This window comes from Prosopis cineraria, unplaced genomic scaffold (assembly GCF_029017545.1).
Source record: "Prosopis cineraria cultivar Desert tree isolate PC_DT_omini unplaced genomic scaffold, ASM2901754v1 PC6, whole genome shotgun sequence".
Lineage (NCBI taxonomy): Eukaryota > Viridiplantae > Streptophyta > Magnoliopsida > Fabales > Fabaceae > Prosopis > Prosopis cineraria.
The window spans coordinates 6,997,092-7,023,265 of NW_026555337.1; the positions used below are offsets into that span (position 1 = coordinate 6,997,092).

A 26,174-nucleotide genomic window follows, 5' to 3' on the forward strand; every position below is an offset into this window, starting at 1 on the left:
GGAATAATGTGGGAACGAAGCTTTATGTTGCGATGTTCCCCTTTGGCCCTTTGGTGGTGGTGTGGAGGAGAATGATCACTAAAAATCTCATAAGAAAGCTGAATCCAATTTTTTTTTTTATGTAAAGATCTTCAGTGCTAAAAAAAATGAATACCAAATAATAGAAGTTAAATTTAACAACAGAGACTGTTCTCTTGCAACGTGGTGAACCAAAATTTAAATTTTCGTTAAAAGAAAAACTTATATTTAATGCTAAATAATGTCTTGAATATGATTGCCTTTAATATTGAATTCAAAAACATAATTTGCCTCCAATACCTATGGGTAACTGAAAGAAGTGAATATTGAACTTGAAAGCTTAAATTGTGATGGAATCTTAATTTGATATTAACTTTTTCATGAAATTCTTAATTGTCATTCTCCTTAAACATAATAGTAACATTCTTGAACCTGAATGATGTGTCTAGCATTATCCTTTGCACTTTCGAGCCTTTCATGTCTTCAATGCGCACAGCCTTGAACTCTTTTTTAACTTTTCCATACAACAAACTTTAGAAAACAAAAATGACAGCCATGGAATAAAGCATTTCATAGTTTGACTTTCACCATCTGAACTTGCAAACCTCACTCCCATGCCCTGGGCCCGACTTACTTTTGAGTTCATGGATTATGGCTTCTTTATTTCATTTTATTCTTTGAAGTTTAAAACTAATTTCAGAAAGAGATAGGCTTATGATGCATAAAACAATTTGCTGACCAACTTAAATGAAAGACATGAAGTGTCTACCCAACCAACTTTGTCTCTTTATATACACATCCTCCCCCCCTCCTCTCTCTCTCTCTCTCTCTCTCTCTCTCTCTCTCACTGCAATAATCTTCGTTGGCTGAAAACGAAAATTGATTTCACATCATCTTTATGTCCAACACAAAGAATACTGAAATGTCAAGGAGCTCAGGAGATAAGCTTTGCACTATGAATATTTGTCACTGTATGGAAACTTTGGGACGGGTGCTTAACTTTCCTAAGTAGATTGTTGGCATATTCAAAACTAAGAAAATTTAAACTATAGGATCTCGTGTAATTTGGAACACTTTTTACAAGAGCCCCTCTTCTGTTTTCTAATAAAAACAAGTGGAAAAAGAATAATTTATATATTTACTGTTGCTGCCCTTAAATTAAGCAAATCATCTTCAACGGAACAGAACATGTCCTTCTCAATCAAAAATGATTTGCAGTGATAAACCAATCCGTTGATTATTCAAATTAAAATATTTCCTCAGAAGAGCATATCATCTCTATAAAAACAATTAGCCTTTTCCACACAAATTCACATTATCTCCAGTACATCCCAAACAAGGCTGAACTATTGTTTACGCAAACAGATGAAATCCGAAGGCCAAAATCACTATATTCTTTCTCTGTTTTTTATTCTTGCAGTTTGGATGTCTAAAGTAATGTCTCGGACCCTCCAAGAGGCATCCTTATCAGAAAAATATGAACAATGGATTGCAAGATATGGTAAGGTCTACATGGATGCTGAAGAGAAGCGGAAACGCTTTCTGATATTCAAGAACAGCTTGGAGTTTATCGAGTCTTTCAATGCTGCTGGGAACAAACCCTACCAGCTTAGCATTAATCAATTTGCTGATCAAACCAATGAAGAATTTAAAGCTGCCCATAACGGCTACAAGAGGTCCCAAGGGCTGAGGACCATGAGTGAAACATCATTTAGTTACAAGAATGTTACTCATGTTCCTGCTTCTGTGGACTGGAGGAAAAAAGGTGCTGTCACTCCAGTCAAGGCACAAGGCTTATGTGGTAAGATGAACAACACACAACAGTAGATGGTCTTACCCTTACTTCGTTCATTTCTTCAGTAAGTTAGTGCCTGTGTCATGTTTGGCCACGTGTTTTTGTCTGTTTTTCATTTTGACACTATGAATTATTGGTTTAATGCTTGTGTAGTTATATTACTTTGGCCTGCACAAAACCAGGTGGTTGGGCATTTTCAAGTGTAGCAGCAACTGAGGGAATTCACCAAATAACTACAGGAAAACTAGTGTCCCTCTCAGTGCAGGAGGTGATAGACTGTGATAAAGTTATTGGCGAAGGTTGTGTGGGAGGTTCAATAGAAGATGGCTTTGAATTTATCATAAAAAATGGAGGAATTACAAGTGAGGCAAACTACCCCTACAAGGGGGTTGAAGCCACTTGTGAAACTAAAAAGGAAGCCTCTCATGTAGCCAAGATTAAGGGCTATGAGAATGTACCTGCCAATAATGAAGAGGCACTATTGAAGGCTGTCGCTGGCCAACCTGTGTCAGCCGCCATTGATGCTGGAGAATCTTCTTTCCAATTTTACTCTAGTGGAGTTTTCACTGGAGATTGTGGTACAGAGTTAGACCTTGGTGTAGCAGTTGTTGGTTATGGCCTTGCTGACAATGGGATTGAATATTGGCTACTAAAGAACTCATGGGGAACTGAATGGGGTGAGCAAGGGTATATGAGGATGAAGAGAAATATAACTGCCAAAGAGGGATTATGTGGTATTGCTATGGATGCCTCTTATCCAACTGATTAAGTATTAATATTATGTAAATTGTGTCTTGAATTTTGCTTTTCCTGGAACTTGTGGGCGTACGTGAATATGTATTTTCCACTATTGAGGTCATATATCAGTTATCTATCGTGCGTAAACTATATACACTGTTTTTTATGAAACAGAATCCAATTGGAATCTCAATATCAAAATCAGTTGCAACAATAGCTGCAAAAAGAAGAAGAAAGAAAGATGCGAAAAATAAGAAGATACAATGCTATGCAGATGTACAGCATAACGGCTAAAAGAATTGAAAAGTGTAATGAAGACAAGAGGCTTAGTAGCAAATAATCAGAGAATCATAAAAGAAACCTCAACTTGCTACATGTGAAAATTGACTTCTATCTATCTGTATTTTATAATGCCCTTCCTAGTTCCTTCTAAAATACTCAAAATTTACTAAATGAGTCACAACCCACACCATATAGAAGAAGATAGAATCAATAAACAAGTTAGCATTCGATCTCACTTTTTAGTTTTTCACCTCTCGTACATTGCCATTGGTAGATATCTCTTCAAAATTTAAAAGAATTTAAGGGTTTTTTTTTTTCATATTCATTCGAGGGATTTTCTATGCAATTAACAACTTTTTTCAGTACTCAAAACGTACTGATACCATACCATATTGGCAACTTGCACATCATGATGTCACCCCCACCCTCCCCTTTTTGTTCTTTAACTTTTGGCCAGGTTATGAACAACCAAAACCAAAACATTTAACTTTGGTTACACTTTCAAAAGGGATTGATGATAGAAAGCTGTCATGTCAATTTATCTATCCCACGACAATTAAGTTTAGTGTTAGTGTGTTGCAGGAAAGTAATACAAAGAAAACTGTTAATCTGTCATAGTTCTTTTATGTTTTCGTGTCCCTCTTAGTCATAATTCAATTATGATTTTTCTCATCCTGATGAGAACACTTTGCTTCAGTGAAAGTAATATTCAATATTGTGAACTTCAAAATTCAATGAGTGAAATGCTTTGTAAATAATTGGCGAGAGCTTAAAAGTTGACATGTGAATTGATCTGTATTCTACAATGCCGGGCAGACCATTCCCTCACCTGTGTTGATTCATTATCTTCGTTGAAAATCCAATCATTGTTCAATTTATTTATGTTAATGATGGGTCCTAACATGCATTATGTCTTCCTTTGAAATATGCATCAACCCTCTGTCTCTTCTACTGCCACTTGCCCAAGTTTGGTCTGGTTGGCCTCGCTAGAATATCAAATTAAAAAACCATATTAACTACTTATGAACAATTTTTTTCCCTTCACTATATTGACATTTGACAATGGCAGGATTATCATGATAAACAGGCTACTTATTGTTTTCTGCTGACCTTTCTCAACACAAATGTAAGGTATAAATATGCCACTTCCCATTCATCTGGTGAGAGTGTGCCTGATATACATAAGGAAAAAAAGGTATAGGTTTTAAATTCATGATAGCTGGAAAAGCAGGACAAGTTTTTTTGAAAAATATATAAGATAAAATGAAGAGCCAGAAAAAGATGGAAAGAAAGGCTTACTCTGATCTCGGTTGCCAACACCCAAGGCACCGAGCCGTCGCATGAGCTCTACAAATTCTGGTTTTTTCATAAACTCGTGCACAAATTCATGCGAGTTCTTTGAAAAGACAAGCTCAAAATCATACTGTTAAGGACAAAAATGAATTAATTATTCAGATTGCTCAAGCTTATACAATCCAATCCTTGCTGGTTATATCTAGAACTATTGCAGAAAGCAATACCTCTTCAGCTAATGACTTGAATACGGGGAAGGGAACAATCCATTCAGGGCAATCAACTGCATCCTGAAACAAGTACAACTAACAGCTCTGTTCACAATTATTACACACAAAGGTTCTTTCTTTATATGGGCAGGTTCTTTCTTTATATGGGCATTGTTCACTTGCTATGACCAAGTCACTCATCTAACAATGTACTTTGACATGGAAATATCAAATCATCCCCATATTCTAAGACAAACTCTTAATTGAGAATCAAAAAAAGGGATGTAACATGTATGATACCTCTAGATGAAACTTGTACTTTATGCCAAAAGGGCTAGAAGATTTGAATTTCTGAAGTACACGAAGCATGTCAGATTAGATATACAGTCCAGCAAAACACAGGAAGTTATTCCCTATATTAGAAGTTCCTTTACCCAAAGGAAAAAAGGGAAAAGGAAGCTACAGGATAAAGACAATAAAGTCACCTTATCTGAAAATTCTTCATCAAAATGCACCCAGTAGACACTATTGCCAAAAGCCAATCCTTCAGCTGCATATTTCACAGTGAATATAGATTCTTCAATGAGGAATTACAGAAATGTTCTACCATGTCAAACAAGATAAACATATTCATTGGAGTCTTTTTTCCCCTTCAAAGAAATGAAACAAATACCATGCAACAGCATTTTTCTGTCCTGTTTTTTTGGTCAAAATAAGGAAACTTATTAGAGAGAGGAGTTATAAGAGAAAGAGAGCATAAGAAACCCTCCAAAACAAAACCAAGAAAGAAGAAAAGACACCAAAAGGACTTAACTGCAAAAAAAGCTAATCAATCCCTCTGTGCATCAGAGATATATATTCCCACAAACAATCATGTGTTGAGCAACCACAGCACAACATTGTAGCAAGGATAGAAAAAGTTCATGACAAAGCCAGAGTACCCTAATGCAAAATGCATAAGGATTTTCACAAAGCATGCTGACTTTAAAGACAAGAAAGGTAAGCTTATAAATAAAAAGATAAATTTCACCTGATGTGTCATACAAAATGGTACAAAATAATTTGAACATATAAAGTTTAAAAGACCTCCTGCTAATGTGAAATGTATCATAAAACAAGATCAGCTCCTGCATATGCTATGGTTATAGTAAATTAAATAATTTCCTCATCCATATAAGGAACACTTTATTCCCTGAAAACCTTAATGACCAGAGATTAATTTGGTATGATTTATGACAACGAAATTAAAATTGTAGGTGGACTAAAAACCTTCTCTAAGCTTTTTGATAATCACATTGGCATCTGGCATTATTCCAATGAAAATGCCTCCTGGACGAAGTAAAGCTGATATATTAGCCAAGGCTCGTCGAGCACGGGCCTCTGTGGACCATGAGTAATGCAAAGCAAACTGCAGAATTCAAAAGTACAGATTTGTAACCTAGCAGCACTTAGACGATCACTATAAATATCACAAAGTGAGAAAAGGTAATGAAATGGTATGGCGGTCTAGTTTAGGCACGTGAGCAAGCAGCAAGCATCCAGGATATACAGTAAAAATACCACAAAATGACATCTTTACAACATTCGTTTTTACATTAAGAGGACAAAACCAAGATATTGAATTTCATGATAAGCACAAATCACTTAAGAGGCAAAAACAAGAAGGCAAGAATAAAAGTTAGAAACCAAATAAAAGTATTACATTCATATTGAATACATTCTATTTGTAAATGAATATTAAAATGATTTATGTTAACATAGGAGTGCATCATTCACCTGGCAACTGCAAACATCAAAAGGTGCATCATTTGCAAGAACTTTATCCAAGTGAACCTGAAACCACAAATTATTAGAACAAGGAAACTTGATTTCAAATTAAGGGGAAAAAACAAAAATTGCAATAAAAGTTGAAGAACACATGTACAAAATATGTAAAAAAAAAAAAAAAATAAACTATAAAATTGGACCCAAAAAAATATATGTATCTGTTATTTTGGTAAGATCAATCTCTCTATATATCTGTTATTACCATCAAAGCAATTGCTCGTATTCCAGCCCTAATTGAGATATTTTTTATATTTTTTTATTAATGAAATTATAAAATAAGTATCCAAATGTTCGCTTCAATTTTTCTAACGGTAAGAATACCTGAGTTGATATTTAAAGCTAAATAAGAGTTATTTAAATATTTAAGAAGTGAAGGTTTTATTTTCATAACATGACAAAGTTGCCGAGAATAAAACAAAAGGAAGAAACATAGTTAAAAGATAAACAAGCACAAATAATAATTACCTCATAACAATCTCCACATATGAGGCGGGCAGGAAATGTGAACTTTTTACGTTGTTGATGATGGTCAGCATCACCATTGTATCGTATACGACAATCTTCAATCTGGACAGATTTTGTTATTTCAGTGAGCTGGTGCAGAGGACTATCAACATGGAAGAATTGCAAACAGTTTGATGCAATTAGGTACGTAAACTTTGGCTGCATAAGAGCAAGGACTTGAGTGGTAACATCTTAGAAACATATCACCAAAAATAAAATGAAGGCTATGATGGTTGTTTCACTATCACTGGTTAGAGCGATGACATTTGCATGAAATCATCATCATTCCAAAAGAGATGCTGACTAGTGACAAGGTTTTATATCCTGTAAGTACATAAATGGCAAAAGCAAAGCAATATGAATGCACTCACGAAGAAAATTATATTATCTGGGAGACATAGTCAAAGCTTCGTAAATGCAAATTTGTTGAAAGTGAGGTCAGCATTGAGAGGTAAACATGATAAATCCTGTCCAGATAAATTTAAAGATGTCATTGCTAGAATGTCTTGGTGACTCTAGTTTAAAGCACCTCAGTCAAATACCTTTTAGAGTGATTTGAGGAATATGTCAAGAAAAAATCTGGCAAGACAAACCAGTGAAAAGATAAAAGAATCTCAGCAAATTGTAACACTTACCGATCCTTCAGCAACGTCAATGCCAACATAATAACCAATTTTCACCTTGTTCCATTTAATAAGATCGCCACCCTGAAAAACATTAAAAGAAAGAATGCTCATCAAAGGAATTGATGATGAATTTTGGCATTGGAAATCATTAACACCTTGCCACAAGCCAGGTCAAGGACTGCATCCCCGCGACGAGCATAAAGCTGAATTAAGACACTTTTAATCTGTTTAAGGACAAAAGAATACATACAGAAATCACAAGACTATTGTAAATATTTTGATGATAATAAATTAATGGTTACAAAATGCAGTATATACCCAATTGTTGAGTTTCTTCAAATGAATTATTGGGCTAGCCTCCCGCTCTTCTAAAGTCCGATTGGATCTTGAACTGTAATGCTCTGCTACTTTCTGAACAAAATCTTTCGTGCTTTCATCCTCCAGAAACTGTGAATCACCTAAACACACAATTTAACTAGAAGATAAACTTGATAATTACAACTCTCTACAGGCAAAGCAAGGATAAAGGAAGGAATGAATTAGAAATTTGAAACTTGGGATGCTCCACTATACACGGCTAGGAAGTAGAGCTAGTGCTTTTTCCATTACATGCAACAATTGAATTTTACACATCTTTTGCTTGCTGGAGCGGAGTATTACAGAGTTTCTAGAAGAAAAGCATGGAAAAGGGAAAGAAAGATGGAGAATTGAAACTTGGGATTCTTAATTATACACTTAAGAAGTAGAGCTAGTGCTTTTTCCATCACCCCCAATGAATTCTACTGAGCCACTACTAGCTAGAAGCCTAGAACCTACTAGAGCAGAGTTAGTTTGACAAGAATGAACATTATATTATCAATTGAATTAACTTAAAACAGTATTCCAGACCAAGACAAATAGACAATAATCAAATGCAAAAGCCCACAATTTTCCCCTTGCCCCCATTCTTCGACTGAAATTCTGCCTTGTCATTGGTTTATTTGCAAGCTAAAGAAGCCTGAAGAGTCAAAACCGGGGAATCCATATATATATATATATATATTATGGAACTACCTTTCAATATCACTGTTACCTTCTGGGTTATATTTAGTTTTGGATTGAGGTGGCCCGGAAGAGGTAGGAGGAAATTCCTGGTATCCACGCTTCATGGGGAATCACCAGAATTACCAGTCTATCTTGATACTTCAAGGAGTCGTTAGTTTTAGTTTTTGTCAGTGACAATCGAATCCCAATCCATTTCGAACCTAAGAGGGCAGGAAGAAAGCCAAGTTGTTTGTTGCGTGGTGCGTTGATCGGCTAGAACGTGGGGATCTCTAAATCATGGGACTGCAGAATGAGAGCATTTCCGGTTGACACAAGTTTGAGAAACCAACGGCTGTCGTTAAGAGGGGTTCATTCGGTATTGTGAATGGTGAATTCCATTTAAGAAAATTAATTAATTTTTTTAATTTAAAAATACTTTAAACTAAGTTTAAAAAAACTAGTAATATATATAAATTGAAAATATAAAAAATATGTAACAAATCTAAAAAAAATTGCAAAAAAAACTCATTTTATTAATCATCAAAAGAAAGCATTACATACATTAATCATATGTCTTGATTTAACTGAAAGTAATCACATTAAATATTTAAAATTAAATATATAAGTTTTTCTACAAAAATTTTCATTTATTGATGAATATAAACATTTTTTTAAATATCAGCAAATAAATGGCTGAGATCCTTAATCATTTTTCTAATTTTTGGAATTGACATTTTCCTTTTTTTTTTAGCTAGCATTTTCCTTTTTTATTTAGGATCAAAATACCATCTTTTTATTTTGTCACTAGCAGCGTGTTCTCCACATTTGAGTATAGCATTAATATGTGTGCGTGTGTAGATGTCTCTCTTTCTTTTGAGAAATGCTTAGGTACTTAGGTTAGTTGTAAATTTTGTAAAAAAAAATATATAATAAAATTTTACCAAAATATATAAATAATAATAAAATTTTAAAATGTTATAATTTTTTTTAATTTTTAAGTACCTTTTGATGTTAATATTTTGATTAAATAACTAAATTCTCAATTTAAAATAAAAATAATAAGTCTAATTTCATTTTTTTAATTATAATTTTTTAAATAATAACTATTTTATACTGTGAATCATAAAAATTGAACAGAATATTATAAATTTTCATATTAAATTTTTTTAATGATTCATAAATAAATTTTAAAAATAAAAAATTTTAACTATAATTTTTATTTAAATAATCACAATTTTTATTATGTAAATTATAAAAATTGCTCTATAAATCAAAAATTTTTACATGATATTTCTTTATAATTAAAATTTAAGTTTTAAAAATAATTAAAAAAATTTTAATTAAATTTTTATTTAAGCAATTATATCTTTTATTTTATAAATCATAAAAATTGAATAAGAACATACATTATTTTTTATTTTAAAAAAAATAATTTAATCATTTAACTTAAAATATTAATATTAAAAAAATTAAATAATTTAAAAAAATTATAATATTTAATATATAATTATTATTTATATAATTTAATAAAATTTTATTGTCATGTTCCCAATTTTTTTTTAGAGAATTCATTTTTTCAAAGTTCTCGGTAACTATGTCAAAAAGAAGGGCCATTTTGGTAAATAAGAAATATAAACTTGGCGCTATTTGCTTTAAGGCCCACGCACCATGTCTCTCCCTATCTCCCTCGAGCTCACACTGGAAATATTTTTCTGTCTCTCGCAGGGTTTTAGCTCAATTTTCTTTAAACCCGAGGACATGGCGGCGATGAGAGCGGCAGTAGCGGCGCCTCGCGGTCTAAGGCGGCTGTTCTCAACCACCCCAACCTCAACCTTCATTCCTCCACCGCCCTCGGCGACGGCTCCTGCTCGAGAGATGGCCGAGCCCAGCCCCAACCTCTTCGTCTCTGGTTTGTCTTCCATCGTGACTTCTTTCACCACTCAATATTGAGTTAATTTTGGTTAAAGGGTATCGTAATATTTTGTTGATTTATGCCCGTGGCCCTTTTGTAGTCGGTTTTGCTTGCCCTTTATCATTTGTAATTAGCTCTTCTTGAGGAAAATAGCTGAAGGCAGTTATCTACCGAAGCACATGAAGTGGAGACTGCGTGACGCATTTTAAATCTAGGCGAAAAATGCAGTTAGTCAAACTACATGAAGTTATTGGATATATACTCTTAATTGATTATACGTTTTGTTCCAATCAAGAATCAACATTAATGGATTAGATTTATTTTCCTCAAAGATTGTACTTTTTTTTCTGTTTTCCCAGTGTTTTAGTGAAAGCCGTGAGGTGATATTTGGTTAGTGTAAAGCTTAAAGCTTAATTTTGCAAGTACTTGAAATGTCATATATGAGAAAATTTATCAAGAGATGTGTGTGTACCATATAAAATGTAACTGGGTTTATCATCTGCGTGCACGTAGAATATGAATAGGTTTTGCAAATAGGTTTTACAAATACTTGGGGAATTAGTTATCCACATGCCAAATGGTACTTGAGGGCGTTTTTCCATTTGTGCGCGCGCGTAGTCATTTTTACAGCATAACGAACTTATAGCGCAAAGGGCTCAAAACTGCTATGATGCATAGTTCTAGCGCATGTTGATGTAAAGAATGACATTATTCATAATGACTGATATATAGAAAACCACACACACAAAAATCTATAAATCACATTATGAAGTATTTAAATAATAAATAACTTCAATGTTTAACTCAATCTTTATATGATATCTAAAATAATTGCTTTTTTCAGATGCAACATCCTCATCATTGTCATCATTAAGCAATCCCTCAATCTTTGTTTTAATATCTTGAGGTTTTTGTTTGTTCGGCAACCAAATAGTGAGGATGAGATGCCTATGCCCTCTTTACTTAAAGCCCTATTATATTGGGACTTGATGAATGCTAAATCATTCAATTCTAATCATTCAAGGAATAATGAACCCTAAGCAGTAGCTTATGCAAAATTAGGGCTGTCCTTGTCTGATTTATCTGCAGTCTGAATTACAGCTGCATAGCTCATACAGCATAATTGTAATGAAGCTACATGAAAGATTGAAAGTTGCAAGGTTAAATACATGGCCTAGCGCCAAGAGCCCTGTCGACGAGCTTCCTGCAACAGTGTGTAAGCTACAGCATGCTGTTAATAACTTTCTGTGCGCGTGTGCCCATGTTTTCCTTCCAGTTTTCCTTCTTGTTTTTTCCCCCTTTGATAGGGTTTAACCTCAAGATTTCCCCACATCCTTAGCTTCCTCGGCACCAGGAGGCTGCCATAGCTTTAACATGAATTATTGGAGAGTGCCATTTATGGAACCTGATGGGTATTTCTACTATTAGATTAAATAATCAAGTTGGCTAATTGAATTAATGAGATACGAGCTGGTTATTGTAAAAATGTGAAATTGTTATGATTCCCCCCTCGTTTCACAACAATATCACGTGTTTGTTCACTTTGTGACCTCTGAATTTTGTTATTACCTTATGCTTTTTGTCCTTTTTTTTAGAGGAAGTTAGGATAGTTGCAAGACAAACCTTTCAGTTTTGACTTTCTTGTTTTGATATATTAGGGGAAATAATTAGCTTTTTACGTAGTTGTGTTGCTAGGAGTTGCTAAAGATGTTACAGTTGTCCGTTGCTATGCTAAGATGGCTTTCTTTATATAATATTTGTCACTATCTTGGTTACACACTTCATCATTTCAAATGCTTGAGTTGGGTATGGTAATATTCTATATTTCTCACTTTCAGGGCTTAGCAAACGTACTACTACAGAAAAGCTACGGGAGGCTTTTTCCCAGTTTGGTGAAGTTGTTAGTGGTTTGTGCTGCCTCCCTACACAATTTAAGCTATGACCAGTTTTAGTGTATCACTACATGTACTTTTGTTCAAAACTCTACATTTTGTAACCATAACGGTCCTTTTTTTTTTTTTGGGCTGTTTTCAGCTAGAGTGGTAACTGACAGAGTATCAGGTTACTCTAAAGGATTTGGCTTTGTAAGATATGCTACTGTAGAAGAAGCTGCAAAAGGCATTGAGGGCATGGATGGAAAGGTAAGCTGGGCTGCAAGAATATATTCTGTGCTTTGAGGTGGACTACTATGGGGATGATATGAGGAATTTATTTTTAAGTCTACTGTGTCTATGTCTGGATTTGTTTTTTTTTTTTTTTTTGTATGTCTGAATGTTTTAATTTTAACAAAATTGCAATTTGACTCAGCTGGGACTAGATAAATAAACATAGGAGTTAAGATTTCAGCACACTGCCTTAGACGATGAAAGTCGTATTGCCTGAAGATGGCAACGTTGCTTTCCCTCCACTGATGCAGAATTTTTGCACACTCGTCTATGATGATATGCATCCAAGTCTTAATATGAGTTTTCCTCAGAATCGTCATTTCTCTACCATCACTTGGAATTCAATGTCTAACTTCAAACTCTACAACAATTTTTGCTTCTGGTATCATAATGTGAACGTTTTAGGTCACATATGCTAGTTTGACATGGCAATGGTAATACAACGGATATAAACTTGTGCTTTGTGATTGTAAACATAATATTTTACGGCCTTGCTCATTTTAATATATTTGATGTACTTCTTTTGTGTTGTTCTGCATATTTGATGCGGTCTTAGCTTTGAGTTTGGCATGTCTTACTAAACAAACTATCACTGGCTATGCTAGGCAGATGTTGATATTCTTGGTTGCTACTTGCTCATCTGAAAATTGATTCACTTTTTTTTCCTTCCTTGTTTGCAGTTTCTGGATGGTTGGGTGATATTTGCAGAGTATGCAAAACCAAGACCATCGCCGGGACAACCTATGCCTCCTCCATATGGGCGGTAGTGATTCCTATCATTTACCTGGTGATTGTACTTCATTGAATTGGTTGCATTTGCTGATCACAAAGAACATTATTCATAAAATCGTGGGAAATCTTCTATTTCCTAAGTTTTTACATGTCTGTTGTGGGAGGTCAACCTTATAAACTATATTCATTGGAATGCAATAGTTTTGACATGGCTATAGTGGACCTTTGGTGGATATATATCTGTGGTATTAACTTTATCTTGATACCAGGTCAATAATATTCTGATCTGAAAACTGATGATTGGTTGCTTCATTTCTAGTCTAGGAACATGTATTATTATTTTGGGAGCCCAGCCACTCGGTCAAGAAGCCATGGCTTATATATAGCTATGATTTTTCTAGTGGTGTTTTAATCCGAACATGTCTTTCTGTTTACGACAATCTCTGCAAAAATCTAAATATAGTTCAGAAAACCCCATTTCTCTTCTCAACTTTAGTAGGACTTATGTGTGCATGTATTGAAGAGTAAACATCGATGGAGTTGCAAAAGGCATAGTTTCTGTGGTCTGATAAGCAAAATGCAGTGTTGTGCAAAAAAATTGGAGAATGTCATGTAAACATTCGCTAGGGCAGTATATAATAATCAAATCAAAATAAAAATAAAAATTTATAATCAAACTACAGTTCAATTTTAGTAGCTTGCATTATATGTCCGTGGGCAAGTTACGAGTGACAACATTCATTTTTTGCCAGAGTGGCAGCCATTATCATCAAGGGTTGTGAGAATGACAAAACTAATCACTTGGGCCTCAGGTTTTGGGCTTTTTTTTTTTTTTACCAACCAGATTTTGGAAATTATTTTCAAGGAACTTAGGACATGTTTAAAATTTTTTTTATTTTATTGTTTTAAAAATTAGTGTTTTATAAAATATGTTTTGAGAGCAAAAAAATAATAAAGATAGATATTTTGTTTTATTCTCTTTTATTCTTCAAAACAATAATTTTAAGACATTTAAAAATTATTTTTATTTTTTTACTTTTAAAATAATATTTTATTTTTATTATTTTTTTATTTTGAAAAACAGAAAATTGTTTTTGGTCAAAGAGGATCATAATCATTCTCTTTCCAAAAAGCAATATTTATTGTCACAGAAATGCCATCCTTTTATTTATATTTGAGACTGGCACGTCGACGCGCGTGCGTGTGTGTATTCCATTCTTTCACCATTATTAAGCACTTTTTAATTATCATACTCAAAAATATAAAACACTTCATCTCTTTCAACATGTAATTAATATAATTTTTTTAAAAATGTTCATAAATATGATTAATAAAATTTTTTAGTAGAAATAACATTAAATAATGATAAATACAAAAAATAGGTAATTTTAATTGGTACTAGCTAACTTATTGAATATGTAAATTAGTTAAAAGTGTTTAGTTCTATATAAATAGAGTGTTTGTATTCAATCTGAACGAAAATATAAAATATTTTTTTAAAATTTTGTTTAGTTCGAAGTATTAGTCAATAGATAGTTCTTATAATAATTTTTTAAATTAAGGCATAAATTTACTCTCAAAATTTTCACTGAAGCATTTGGCGTCTTTACATTTTTTTGGTGCAACGTTTGTTTCAACATTTTTCCATTTGGTACATTGTTACCTTCCCATTAAGATCTAATTGACATATAAATTAAAAATCTCGCCATTATTATTGCCACGTCTTCAATCCCATCCTCATTCCTCTGGACACATCAGAATGCCATCCTCCCTCTGAAACCTTCATCGACTTCAACCTCACCAAACCCTTCATCTGCCTCTCTGGCCTTCTTTCTCTAGCAAGAAAAATGGCTCTTTTCCGTATCTTTCTTTTCCATGCATGTATTTCTTCACCTCCCTGGTTTTTTTTTTTTTAATTTTTCAAAACCCTATGTGAAAAATTAGAAGCGGGCATTCAACAGTGGTATCTTGAGCCTTGCACTCGACCCGCCCACTGCGACAAGCGATTCTTGAGGGGGAAGTCGACGAACAGGAGAACCTAGTGATTGAGATTGGTCTGATCTTAAGGCCTCTGAACTGCAACAACTTAAGAGAGCTACGATGATTGAAGAGCGAAGGAATGGAAGAAGTCGAGATTTGAGTGAAGGGAAGGGAAGGAAATAATATGGGGATTCATTTCGACGATACCAGGGGATTCACACTGACGATAATGACGCAGCATACTTAGTGCTTCTAGATCCAAACAATTTCGACTCGCTTCTTGATCCAGACTTTTCATACTGAGAAATTATTCTGATGTTCTGTCTTCGTATTTATTCTGAGGCTGTGTATGTTTGTTTGAATAGGATATTGTATATAATATTTTTGGCTGAAAATGTTTGTTTTGATCTGAGTTGAAATGCTCATCTGGTTGAATCTATTTGAGTTGTTCTATGTCCGGCGAGAAAAGCCATGGGGGCGGACGAAAATCATTTCTGGGTTCAGGCACCGTTGTGCATGGAAGAGTTTTCTTGCTTACGGAACTCGTGACTTACTGGTTTCAGGAAAAATTTTGCATTCACTTAGTTCCAAGCCATGTGTTGTGATTCCACAAGCATCAGGTTGATTCTTGCTCAAGTTTGATGATCGACGCTGATGATCATTTTATTATTGATTTTGTTCTACTTATAGATGTGTTCTTGACTTGTGTTCATTGATGAGGAAGAACAGTGTTCATCGATTGAAGAAGAATGACTGATTTCAAATGTACGTGATATGTTTTCTCTACAGCTGGTAATGCACTAGTTGAATTTATTCATATCGAAAAACTTAAAATATCTAAACTTACAAAAAATTACATGTAATCAAGTTTGACTCTAATAATCTCCAGTTTTGAGTTTATTCAGACATCAATGCCCAGAACCTTTGAAAATTACTTTTTTTTTTCTTTTCAACCAATTTCAATTTTAAATTTAAAAGTAAAATTTTTTGAAACAATATAAACACAAAAATATAATAAATTACATTAATTGACCACTCTTCAATTATATCTTTTATTTTCTCCATGATAAAATGTGAAGTTTTTATTCTCACAAAATACCACATGAGAATTTACCCCCAAAAAAAATACTAAATGAGAAATGAATGTAGCATATAAGTAATTAACATTATATTAATTTAATTTTAAAATACTTGGTTTACATTCTTAAGAATGATCAACTTTTATTGTGTGATTATTTCTCTCATAAATTTTACCACATAATATTCACACTCGCAACCCTATATTGTGTAGGCACCTGTTACACTTTAATAATAGGATTAATGTAATATGGATGATAAAGTAAATAAAAAGTTACAAATAAAAAAGGAAAAATTGGTGAAAATCACCTAGTTGGAAGGGAAACTAGTCCTAAAGACCAAATTTTGTCGAAGGACCAAGATCAATTTTTTCATGTTTTTACTTCGTGTTGTGTTGACCAAAATACCCCTATCTTAACAATTGAATTTGAACTCAAAGACCACCCTTTCTACTTAGCTTCTTCATTCGATTTGAATGAGAGAAGACTAGAGTACTGGTGAGGGAAGTTTTTTCGATGGACTATCAATAGCAGTGTGAGCTGTGAGTGAGTTGTGAGTGATTAGCATAGAGAAAAGACAATCCTATCTCTCCGCACGGTACCCTAATTGGATGACTTGTGATCAATGAGTCTTTAGTGATGAGTTTCGAACTACTTTAGAGTGCTGGCGACCTGAGGGACAATGACTAGGTACGCATTGTGTCCCAAAGCTTTCATTTTATTTGAGTGAGCATGGTTTTGGTTTCTACTTGTTCTAAGTTGCTCCTTTTGTTCTTCATGCCGTCTAAACTTGTTAAAAGTTTGTATTCTCATTTAAATTTAACTTATCTCCAATCATAATTGAGGTTGATTGTGAACTTTTAATTACCCGAATTTAGTGCTCTAAAAAAATTTCATGTAAATTAATCCATCAATAAAGTTGGGTGTGCGAAAATTATGTATTATTTGTATTGAATTTCATGTAAAATGAATATAACCTTTCCATGCCCCTGCTTAACCATTATGTGATACCATATAAAATAATGTATGATCATGCTAACATGCTTATGAGATAGTTACTTGCCTATAATCATGCTAACACACATGATTATATTGTGACAGAGTTGTCTTTAATGTCAAGTAATGTCTGGCCCTTTCTTATATAATTATCTAGGATGTGTATTCTATACATTTGGCAATTGGCAATCATGCTTAAGAGAACAGATACAATCATTCGAGGCTCAGTGGATTACATGTTTATTCACATCAGTTGAAAAATAAAGGAAGGTAAATGGTCTAAAAAATGTAAAGACCAAAAGCAAAACACAAGCAAAGTGTAAGAACCTTAAAGCTAAGTTTTTCCCTTTTTTTATTAAAAAAACACACACAGACAAATGAGCAATCAAACCAAACTCAAACCTCTAAATTCTATGACCTAAGTAGAGGATTTTTTCTAATATGATAAGTTTGACTCTAAAATTTTTTAAATTTATTTGGACTAGTTTATCAGGCTTAATTCAAATTATCACCTCTAATTTTTTTTCTTTTTTCTTTTAAAATTTATAATTTTAAAATATGTCAAGCGGATGCCAAGTGCCAACATAGTCAAATTAACGATATTTTTTTTTTCAATTCTATCCTCAATTTATTTATTACTTTTTTTAAAAAAAAAAGAGGTATTAGAATTTCAATCTTCATTATTATGTTACTTATAGCATATCTTATATCATGGCACATACTAATACACACACAATAGAGACGGGAATGGGAGGAATTTCGATCTCATTCGTACAATGCATGGGACTGAGATGAGAGGGGTAGCAAGTAGATTAGATAGATTGCATGAGGACATGAACATCCTATGAAGTAGGAAAAAGATATCATCAACCCATCAAATTGGAGGTGGACAGAGCTGCTTCCTTTATCACGGCCTGTTTGCTTCTTGAGGTATGAGACATATATAACGGACACATCCAACCACTGTTAACAGGTGTTCGCCACCTGAACTCCGACTCTCCACCACACAAAATCTCTTTATGAGACAATCCCAGCTACCTTCCACCTTCTGTCTTCCATGGCATAGCTTTCTCTGCAATCCCAATTCTCTCCCCATTCCTTCAGCCCCTTCCACTGCCTACACCCATCTCCTGCCACCTTTCTCTCACCTGGCCCAGCGTGGGGGAGGGGATGCTTTCATGAGGTTCTTATCGGAATTCACTTCCTGTTGCGGCTGCGCTCCCCCGCGCTCGCCGGTTCCCAAACGGACGTCGTTCGTGCCTCGCCCGACCAAGACGCCCAGGCCTCCACCTTCTTGTCGGCCCCGCCGTGTTCTGAAGAGAAGGAGGCTGCCTGCTCCGGCTCAGTGGAAGCCCACCTTGGTACCCATTTCAGAAGACGACGACGAGGTCGCGACGCGGAGATGCGATTCCACCCGATTGGGAAAACAAGGGAAGAGGAGGACCAACGCCTCCGAGGCGCTTCATTACGATTACGAATCCAGGTAATATGTGTGTGTGTGTGTGTGTACATATGTATATACAAATTTGATTTGATTAACGACGTTTAAATATTAGATTAAGAACAATGTAATTAGGGTTACTTGCATGTTTCAGGAGAGCCGGTGCATCCAAGGTTATAACGGCCTTTTATCCTATGCCATACATGTTCTGATCATCTCATCTTGTGAGAGGAAATGAAGTTTCTTTAATTTTTTTCCACAACATTTTGAAAGCTAAATTGTAAATATATTTGGTGTTTATTTGTAGATCCGATTGTAAAGTCTCCCAATGTGCATGGTAATGGTGGTATTGTTGCTTTTCTAATCTCTTCCATCTTGTATTGTTTCATCTTTCTGATATTATGTATCGTCATAAAATGTAATGGAAGGCTTAATTAAGGCATGTAACAAATTGCATACGAGTTTTTTTGAATTACCTCATCGATGTTTTATTGCAAATTTTGTCGTCTTCGTATCTCTAAAAGAAAATTGTGTAAGGATATTTGGAGATAAGAAATGTGTTTAAAAACAAAATGGACCAGTTCCTCCCGTGCTCAAAACAAGTTAACTGTGGATTAGAATTTGGTGAGTGGTTGTCAGTTTCTCAATATCACGGCTATTAAATTTTATTAATATTTAAAATTATTAAAATATATTTCTCTTCAAAAAATTCAAAACAATTTTCAGGATTGGGATATACTCCTTAGTCTTTATAGACATTGTCCCCTTCAAAAATTTAAAATTTAAAATCAATACTTTATGTGTATCATATAACAAGATCTCTAATAATTATTCATTTAAATTGAATAATTTATCATGTCATATGTAAGATGCTCATTAAATGGTGGATTTAAATATTGTTAAATGAAGTTAGCTATCTATAGCATAAGATAATTTGTTTGAGATGGTGGGTAATAACTTCTACCTTAAAAAAACGGAAATAAAAAAAAGGTTTTAAAATTTAAGATCAAATTTATTTAGCAGTCATACCAAACAAGAAATGTTTAAGTAGATTGAATGCACCACATTATTTATAAACTATCTAATAAAAATAGAAAATTTAGATGATACTCTCTTCATTAAAAAATATAAGATCTTTTTTAAGGAGTTAAATATTAAAAAATATAAAATATTTTTAATCTTTTAAGGTGTAATCATTATCTTTTTTTCAAAAATATTCCTATTGAATAAATCACTTTATCATTTATGTTTATTCTATGGTGAAAAAATCTATTAAATGAGGATAAATCTAAAAAGATAAGGTTAATTTGAAGACAAATAATTACTTTATTAAGGTAAAATTTAATTAAAAATGCCTTATATTTTTTAACAGAGAAAGTATTAAATATAAATTGATTATGATATTAATAATAATAGAGAAAGTATAGGCAAAAAGAAATCAAATGTGTATTTTGTTATAAAAATAAAATTAATTTAAAAAATATCACATAAAATTTTGTTTAAATTACTTAAAACATTTTAATTAGATAGAGTACAAAAAATGTAATGTATTTGATCAATCTAAATATTTCTCCATGCCAATGATTTGAAAGTAATGAAGAAATTTTTTTTTTCTTTTAACATAAAATTGTCGTAATTAAGAGTAATCGAATCATATATAAATTTACCTTTTTATCAAGCTTTTTCACTGTTAAAACAACTCTCTTATCTGATGAGTACAACCTTTTGACTTCTGATAACATTTTCCCCATATATTTGATTGTAAGAGAGAAAAATTTATTTCTTAATATACATCATTGGGGACAAAACTAAATATAGTAAAGGCCAAAAAAGTTTGACAAAAATAAAGGACTAATATGCGAAGTTAGAAAATAAAAGAGTATCATCGTCGCCACAATTCACACAGTGGAGGCACATCCTCGGTTCACCATTCCGGTGAACGTATCATAGAGCGGTTGGTCCATCGTCTCCGGCAGGTAAAACCCTAACACCCCCGCCGCGACACCACACGCCGCAAACACCGCAAACGGCAGCCCTCCGCCCAAAACCACCACAAACGGCGCCAGTATCGCCCCCATTTGCGCCGCCTGCGTCGCGCATCCAAGCGCGGCGTTCCTCACCACCGTCGGAAATAGCTCCGCCGTGTATATGAACAGCAAATTATACGTTCCTGCCATCCCAAATATACCCAGGACGCCACACACCATCCTCACGACTTTCCACAACCCCACGTTTTTCATCAAGCTCCCCGAGAAACAGAAGAACCCACTGAACCACAACGTCCCAATCGCTAAAGGTTTCCTCCCATATCTGTCCAGCATCAACGCCGTTATCGTAAAAGCCGGCATCTCCGCTACCGCATTCAGCAAAACGTTCATGTATATGTTGGTTTCCAGATTTACGACATTCAAGCTCAGACCGTAGTACACCACAGAGCACAATAAGTTGATGGCCACTGCGAGAAATAGGCGAATTCGTGTTAGTGGAGATCGAATAACATCTATGATGGATCCCGTTACAGCATCTTTGGTCTCCGGTTGTTGTTCCTTGCAGGTTAGAGCATGGCCTCTGGAAACGTCATCGTGTGATGTTTCTTCGTCAAGCGCGAGAATAACGCCGTCCGGGAGGTCCTTCCCGTTGGTGGTGGCGATGTCGGACATGAGTTTCATAGCGTCGTTGATTCTTCCTCGGACGAGGTACCATCTTGGGGATTCGGATAAGAATGGGATAACGATGACGAGGAAGAGGAAGGAGGGGATGGAGGAGGCGATGTAGAGAGCACGCCATTCCGGGAAGATATAGGCAATGCCGGAGAGGAGGGCGATGCCGGTGGAGAAGAAGTAGAAGGTGGACATGCCGGTGGAACCACGCTTGGTGGGGCCAACGGGCTCGTTGGCGAGGACGAAAGCGCAGAGGCCGACGCCGCCAGTGCTGAAGCCAGTGAGGAGGCGAAGGAGGACGTAGATCCAGTAGTTAGGGGAGACAGCAGTCAAGCAGCCGAAGATGGTATTGAGGAGGCACACCACGGTGAGAGATCCTTTCCTTCCCAGAAAGGAATCTGAGAGATGACCGAATATTCCAGCACCTGAAAACACAGGACAAGAATAAATTAATGTCTTCGTTAAAATTAAGTCTGCAAATTTTTAATTTAATCTTTCATTCATAATTATTTATCATCAGTCCAAAAAACAATTCAAGTTGTATTTGGTTAGCTAAACTATAAAAGAATTCATGTACGAGCACTGTAGAAGATGTGAATCTCAACAGTAATCATAATAACCAAAATTAAATTGCTGAATCTCAGCAAATGTGATGCGAAATATTAGCTTGGTATGGAGGAAATTAAGGGGACAATAAAACATTCCAATAAACATGTGCTTTGATTAAAAAAACAAGAATAAAAATTCTCAAAAGCTCAGCTTTCCAAAAAAATTCCTGAAGTAATTTCACTCAAATTAAAAAATAATATTATTTTTTGAAAGGTTAAAATTTGTTTTTTAGAAAAATATTACTCCCTCTAAACCACAATATAAAACATTGATAATTATTTCACAGCTTTTAAAAAGTTACATAAAATCTTAATCTCTTAAAAAATGTACATATTTTCAATTATACTATCATTAAATATCATATACTCTCTCTATTAAAAAATATAAAACATTTTTAATTAAATTAAACTTTCAATAAAGTAATTAGTTGTCTTCAAATTAACATAGCTTTTTTATATTTATTCCTATTTAATAAGGTGTTTTACTTTAAAAAATATAAAGTAATTTATTTACTAGTAGCACTTTTGAAAAAAATGCACATTAAGTATACCTCAAAATTATAGCCAATAATTGAGCTTATTTGGGCGGGGATCAATTCAGGTTAATCTTATTTAGATTAAGATTAAAGTATTCTACCGTATAGAAAAAGTTCATATAGCCAAATCTAGCCCTAATTCCTCAAGCTTTTAGGCTTATTCAGGCACCCATATATTCAAATTGTTAAATATTATTTCATTTTATTTTTTATTTTTATTTAATTTCAATTCTTATTTTAAAAAATTAATATTTTCAATTTTTATATCATTTTATTAATAATAAAAAAAGAATTCAGGCATTTGAGTTTGAGCTTAGCCCAGATTTCTTTGAATTTATTCAAGCAGCTAAAGAAAATCTTTTAAATTCTCAAGTCTTGCTCTTAAGATTTTTTGAGCTAACCCATCAAATTTGACCTAAATTGCTGTCTATACTCAAAATACTAAAAATTTTTCACATTTTTTAGCATCTAAACCCTCAAAAAATCTTTTTCATTTTTTAATTGAGCAAGTATAAATTATACCTTAATTAATAATGATAATTAAAATTTTAATGTATTATTTATGAAGTAAGAATATAATTGAAAAAAACAGTTAAATTGAATCAAACAAAATTTTTAAAAAACATGATACATCGTGTGGTACATCCACTAACTTGTAAGGAATTATCATTACTTGCATTTACAAAAACCTAAACATTTGAGGGGATCCTGTGTGCAGAAGCTTTTATGATGAAGGTGGAGTGCATTCAAAGCTGTGTTGTTCTGGAAACGAATGAGAGACACAATAACAAAGAAGAAAGGATCCAGTTCCATCCAGGGTCAAGATTTTTCATATTATTATATGTTATATTTATTAAAATAAAATTTATAAAAATTATAAAATAATTTTATTAAATTTTTTATTTTTAAATATACATAAATTGTCATAATTTTAATATTAAATTAAACGTTTTAAATTAAACCTAGACCAAATTAAAAATAAAAAATTATTAAAATTATTTTATAATTTTTATAAATTTTATTTTAATAAATATAATATATAATAATAATATTTTAAATTTGGATCATCTTTTAAATGAGGAGGGAAGCCAATTGCGAAGAAGAAAAGGGCAAAACGCAAGGCACTTTATGGGCGCACACGCTAAGAGAAGCTCAAACATGCTGCAAAGTGCAAACCTTTCAAAAAGCAAATGCACTCCGCTGCTCCTGCCATCATTCCTACTAGCCTTGAGCTCTCAAGAAGGACGTGTCTCCGTTTTGTTCCTTGCCTTATTCTTAATGATTAAAATAAGCTATGAAGAATATGTTTATATAAAAGACCATCTTAACATATTTAGTATAATTTTTTAAAAAGATAAATATAATCAATGTATTTATGTTATTATAACTTTTTAGTCTAAATGTAATTATTATTTTTAATTATTTTAATTATTTTTTAAAAAAATATTAGTTTTTATATTAAATCATCTTGCAATCCAGATCTGGCCCTGCCCCTACACACCCTACGTCCGATAGTATGTGTGCAGGAGCTATGCCCCTCATTATCCAGAACAAGCACGTGGCTACTGACCGGACCAACCAAGCTCTCTAGCAAGGTAAGCCAGCCCACCACGCAGACTTACTAATCAAAATTTAAAAATTGACTAAAAGCAATTCCTCTCCTTTTGATTGGTTAATTGATTAGTTTAGCCGACACGGAAATCAACCTGTCATTATTTAATTCGGGGATCTTAACATGTGAGTCATCACGCATCGATGCGCTCTCCGACAAGCCTCTCAACCTCAAAATTAGTACTTGGCTTCTCTTCATTTCTTATTCTTTTCACTCTCTCTTTACTTTTTATATCTAACTGTCAAATTTATTTTTAAACAATTAAAATTTAATATTTTATAAAATTATTATTAAAATATAAAATTTTATAAAAAATAAATATAATAATAATTTTATGAAATATCAAATTTCAATCGTTTAAAAATAAATTTAACGGTTGAAATAAAAAGTGAAGAGGAAAAAAAAAAAAGAAGAAGAAAAGTTGGGTCTAAACTACAACCCCCGTAATTCTAAGCCATTCAGCACCTTTACATTTTTTTTTTATTTTTTGAAATTTTAATAATATCTATGTTTCTTACTGTCGTCCTTTCTTATAATTAAATCCTGGCTATGCACTGAATTCTCCCGCAAGGCGAGGAAGACGACAACCCACTTTTGGACCCTTGTGCCATTCTCATCCTTCCCCTAGAAGCATCCTTTTCCTTTTCCTCCCCCCTTCCTTTGTGGTCCCATTAATCACTCTATTCTATACCTCTTTCTTTTAGTTTCCACTCAACTTTTTTCTTCTTCAATTGCCTGTAACTTTAAAAAGATCAAACTTCAATTAATTCTACAATTGTCATTGTGAAGCCCCATGTTTCGTGACTACTCTGACCATTATACATAAATTTAATTATTTTCGTTCATTTATCTGTTAACTTATATTACTCATTTATGCCTACCACGCTATGTCCGCCTCTCTATAGACATTCATGAAAAATTCATGACCAGTCTGTTATAAAGAAGAATCCAGAGCTTATAAAGTCTGTGCTTGGCAGTACATAAATATAAATCCCCGTTTCTTTATTATTTTATTAACTATATCTCTCTAAAAATCTATAAGCAAAATGTCACTGCCACGCCCTCGCCCACATACTTATCTCGTTGCGATCAGCTGGATACTTTCATAGGCATGGAAACATTCGAAACGTGCTCAATTTACTACTGTCACCGTGTCGTCAGCCACGGCTGGATTATTTTACTCCTAAATATCATTAAATCGGTATTATTATTTTTCTATTTATGCAATTCTCGCTGTCATGTTATACTATCAACTGAATTTCAAAATATTAAATGCTATTAAATAATAAAAATAGAGATAATTGTGAACCAGAGAAGCAGAAACTGACCGATCATGCAGCCGCCGAAGAAGATGGCCTGGACCACGCCGACCTTGTATTTCTCCCCGCAAAACAAACCCCACTCTGCGACCGTTGAGGACTCCAGGCCCCCGACCCACTCCCACAACCCGGGTCCGAGTCCGCACACGCTCGTCGACGGAGAGCCGCAGCCCGAGCCATCGGTGCACCTCCAATCAGGCTCGCGGTCCGCGAAGATCATGACCATGGTGTGGAAGGCCTCGAGAGCCCACGCGAGGCTCGTGAGCACGAAGTGCCGAAGCTGCCACGGCCCGAACTCGCCGCAGTACCGCTGGAGCATCTCGTCAATGGAGACCATCTCCGGTTCGGAATAACCGGCAGACTTCTTCGAGTCCGTCGGAGGTAGCAGCGGCGATCGAAGCTCGGGGTTCGAGCCATGGGTGGTGGCAGGCATCTCGGAGTCTGGCTTAGGTTTACGAAACGCTACAATTTCTGCTTCTCTTTTCGGGCTTGCTCCCGCGGCGAGCCTGGGGTTATATATATATATATATATATATATTATATTTTTGGCCACATAGCCTTGCGTTATAAAAGCGTGGAATTGAGTTTTTTTTTTTTTAAACCTCGAGTAGTGAATATATATATTATTTGGATTTGAACTGTGTTTAAATATATGTGACCATTTTTAAATACACACACATTTTTTTCCTGTTTTTACATAACATGGGCCAGTAAAGTTTGGATTTAGGAAAAATATATATTAAATATGATCCTATTAAATCGAGTGTAATTCGTTCGGTTATTTAAATTAAAAATTTGATGAGGATACATTTGGACGGGATT

The 26,174-nt window shown here is 34.0% G+C and overlaps 5 protein-coding genes across 6 annotated transcripts; 3 read left to right on the top strand and 2 right to left on the bottom strand.

Moving 5' to 3' along the window:
- Window positions 1-1,353: 1,353 nt before the first annotated feature.
- Window positions 1,354-2,582, top strand: LOC129312964 (senescence-specific cysteine protease SAG39-like). The gene is made up of 2 exons (XM_054955769.1): window positions 1,354-1,819; window positions 1,996-2,582. Exons 1-2 carry the CDS (start codon window positions 1,384-1,386, stop codon window positions 2,580-2,582), a joined length of 1,023 nt encoding a protein of 340 aa, XP_054811744.1. The 5' UTR covers window positions 1,354-1,383.
- An 871-nt stretch (window positions 2,583-3,453) lies between these two features.
- LOC129312963 (mRNA cap guanine-N7 methyltransferase 1-like) lies at window positions 3,454-8,617 on the bottom strand. Of its 2 annotated transcripts, none has more exons than XM_054955767.1 (13): window positions 8,365-8,617; window positions 7,611-7,750; window positions 7,448-7,516; window positions 7,302-7,373; window positions 6,628-6,825; window positions 6,112-6,168; window positions 5,605-5,743; window positions 4,821-4,885; window positions 4,636-4,686; window positions 4,354-4,416; window positions 4,133-4,256; window positions 3,944-4,005; window positions 3,454-3,819 (listed from the first exon to the last, which is right to left on the bottom strand). In XM_054955767.1, the coding sequence occupies exons 1-13, from the start codon at window positions 8,438-8,440 to the stop codon at window positions 3,718-3,720; spliced, it is 1,218 nt and encodes a 405-aa protein (XP_054811742.1). In that variant the 5' UTR covers window positions 8,441-8,617; the 3' UTR covers window positions 3,454-3,717. The 2 variants fall into 2 exon arrangements, with proteins under 2 accessions (XP_054811742.1, XP_054811743.1); XM_054955768.1 differs by having other exon boundaries at window positions 3,456-3,819; window positions 6,628-6,729; window positions 8,365-8,616.
- A 1,371-nt stretch (window positions 8,618-9,988) lies between these two features.
- LOC129312976 (organelle RRM domain-containing protein 2, mitochondrial-like) lies at window positions 9,989-13,421 on the top strand. Its single transcript, XM_054955782.1, has 4 exons — window positions 9,989-10,224; window positions 12,066-12,134; window positions 12,262-12,368; window positions 13,073-13,421. Exons 1-4 carry the CDS (start codon window positions 10,074-10,076, stop codon window positions 13,157-13,159), a joined length of 414 nt encoding a protein of 137 aa, XP_054811757.1. The 5' UTR covers window positions 9,989-10,073; the 3' UTR covers window positions 13,160-13,421.
- A 4,774-nt stretch (window positions 13,422-18,195) lies between these two features.
- On the top strand, window positions 18,196-19,073 carry LOC129312541 (uncharacterized). The gene is made up of 2 exons (XM_054955195.1): window positions 18,196-18,659; window positions 18,772-19,073. Exons 1-2 carry the CDS (start codon window positions 18,196-18,198, stop codon window positions 18,827-18,829), a joined length of 522 nt encoding a protein of 173 aa, XP_054811170.1. The 3' UTR covers window positions 18,830-19,073.
- A 1,198-nt stretch (window positions 19,074-20,271) lies between these two features.
- LOC129312740 (organic cation/carnitine transporter 4) lies at window positions 20,272-25,861 on the bottom strand. Its single transcript, XM_054955426.1, has 2 exons — window positions 25,362-25,861; window positions 20,272-21,702 (listed from the first exon to the last, which is right to left on the bottom strand). The coding sequence occupies exons 1-2, from the start codon at window positions 25,783-25,785 to the stop codon at window positions 20,516-20,518; spliced, it is 1,611 nt and encodes a 536-aa protein (XP_054811401.1). The 5' UTR covers window positions 25,786-25,861; the 3' UTR covers window positions 20,272-20,515.
- Between the last annotated feature and the right edge of the window lie 313 nt (window positions 25,862-26,174).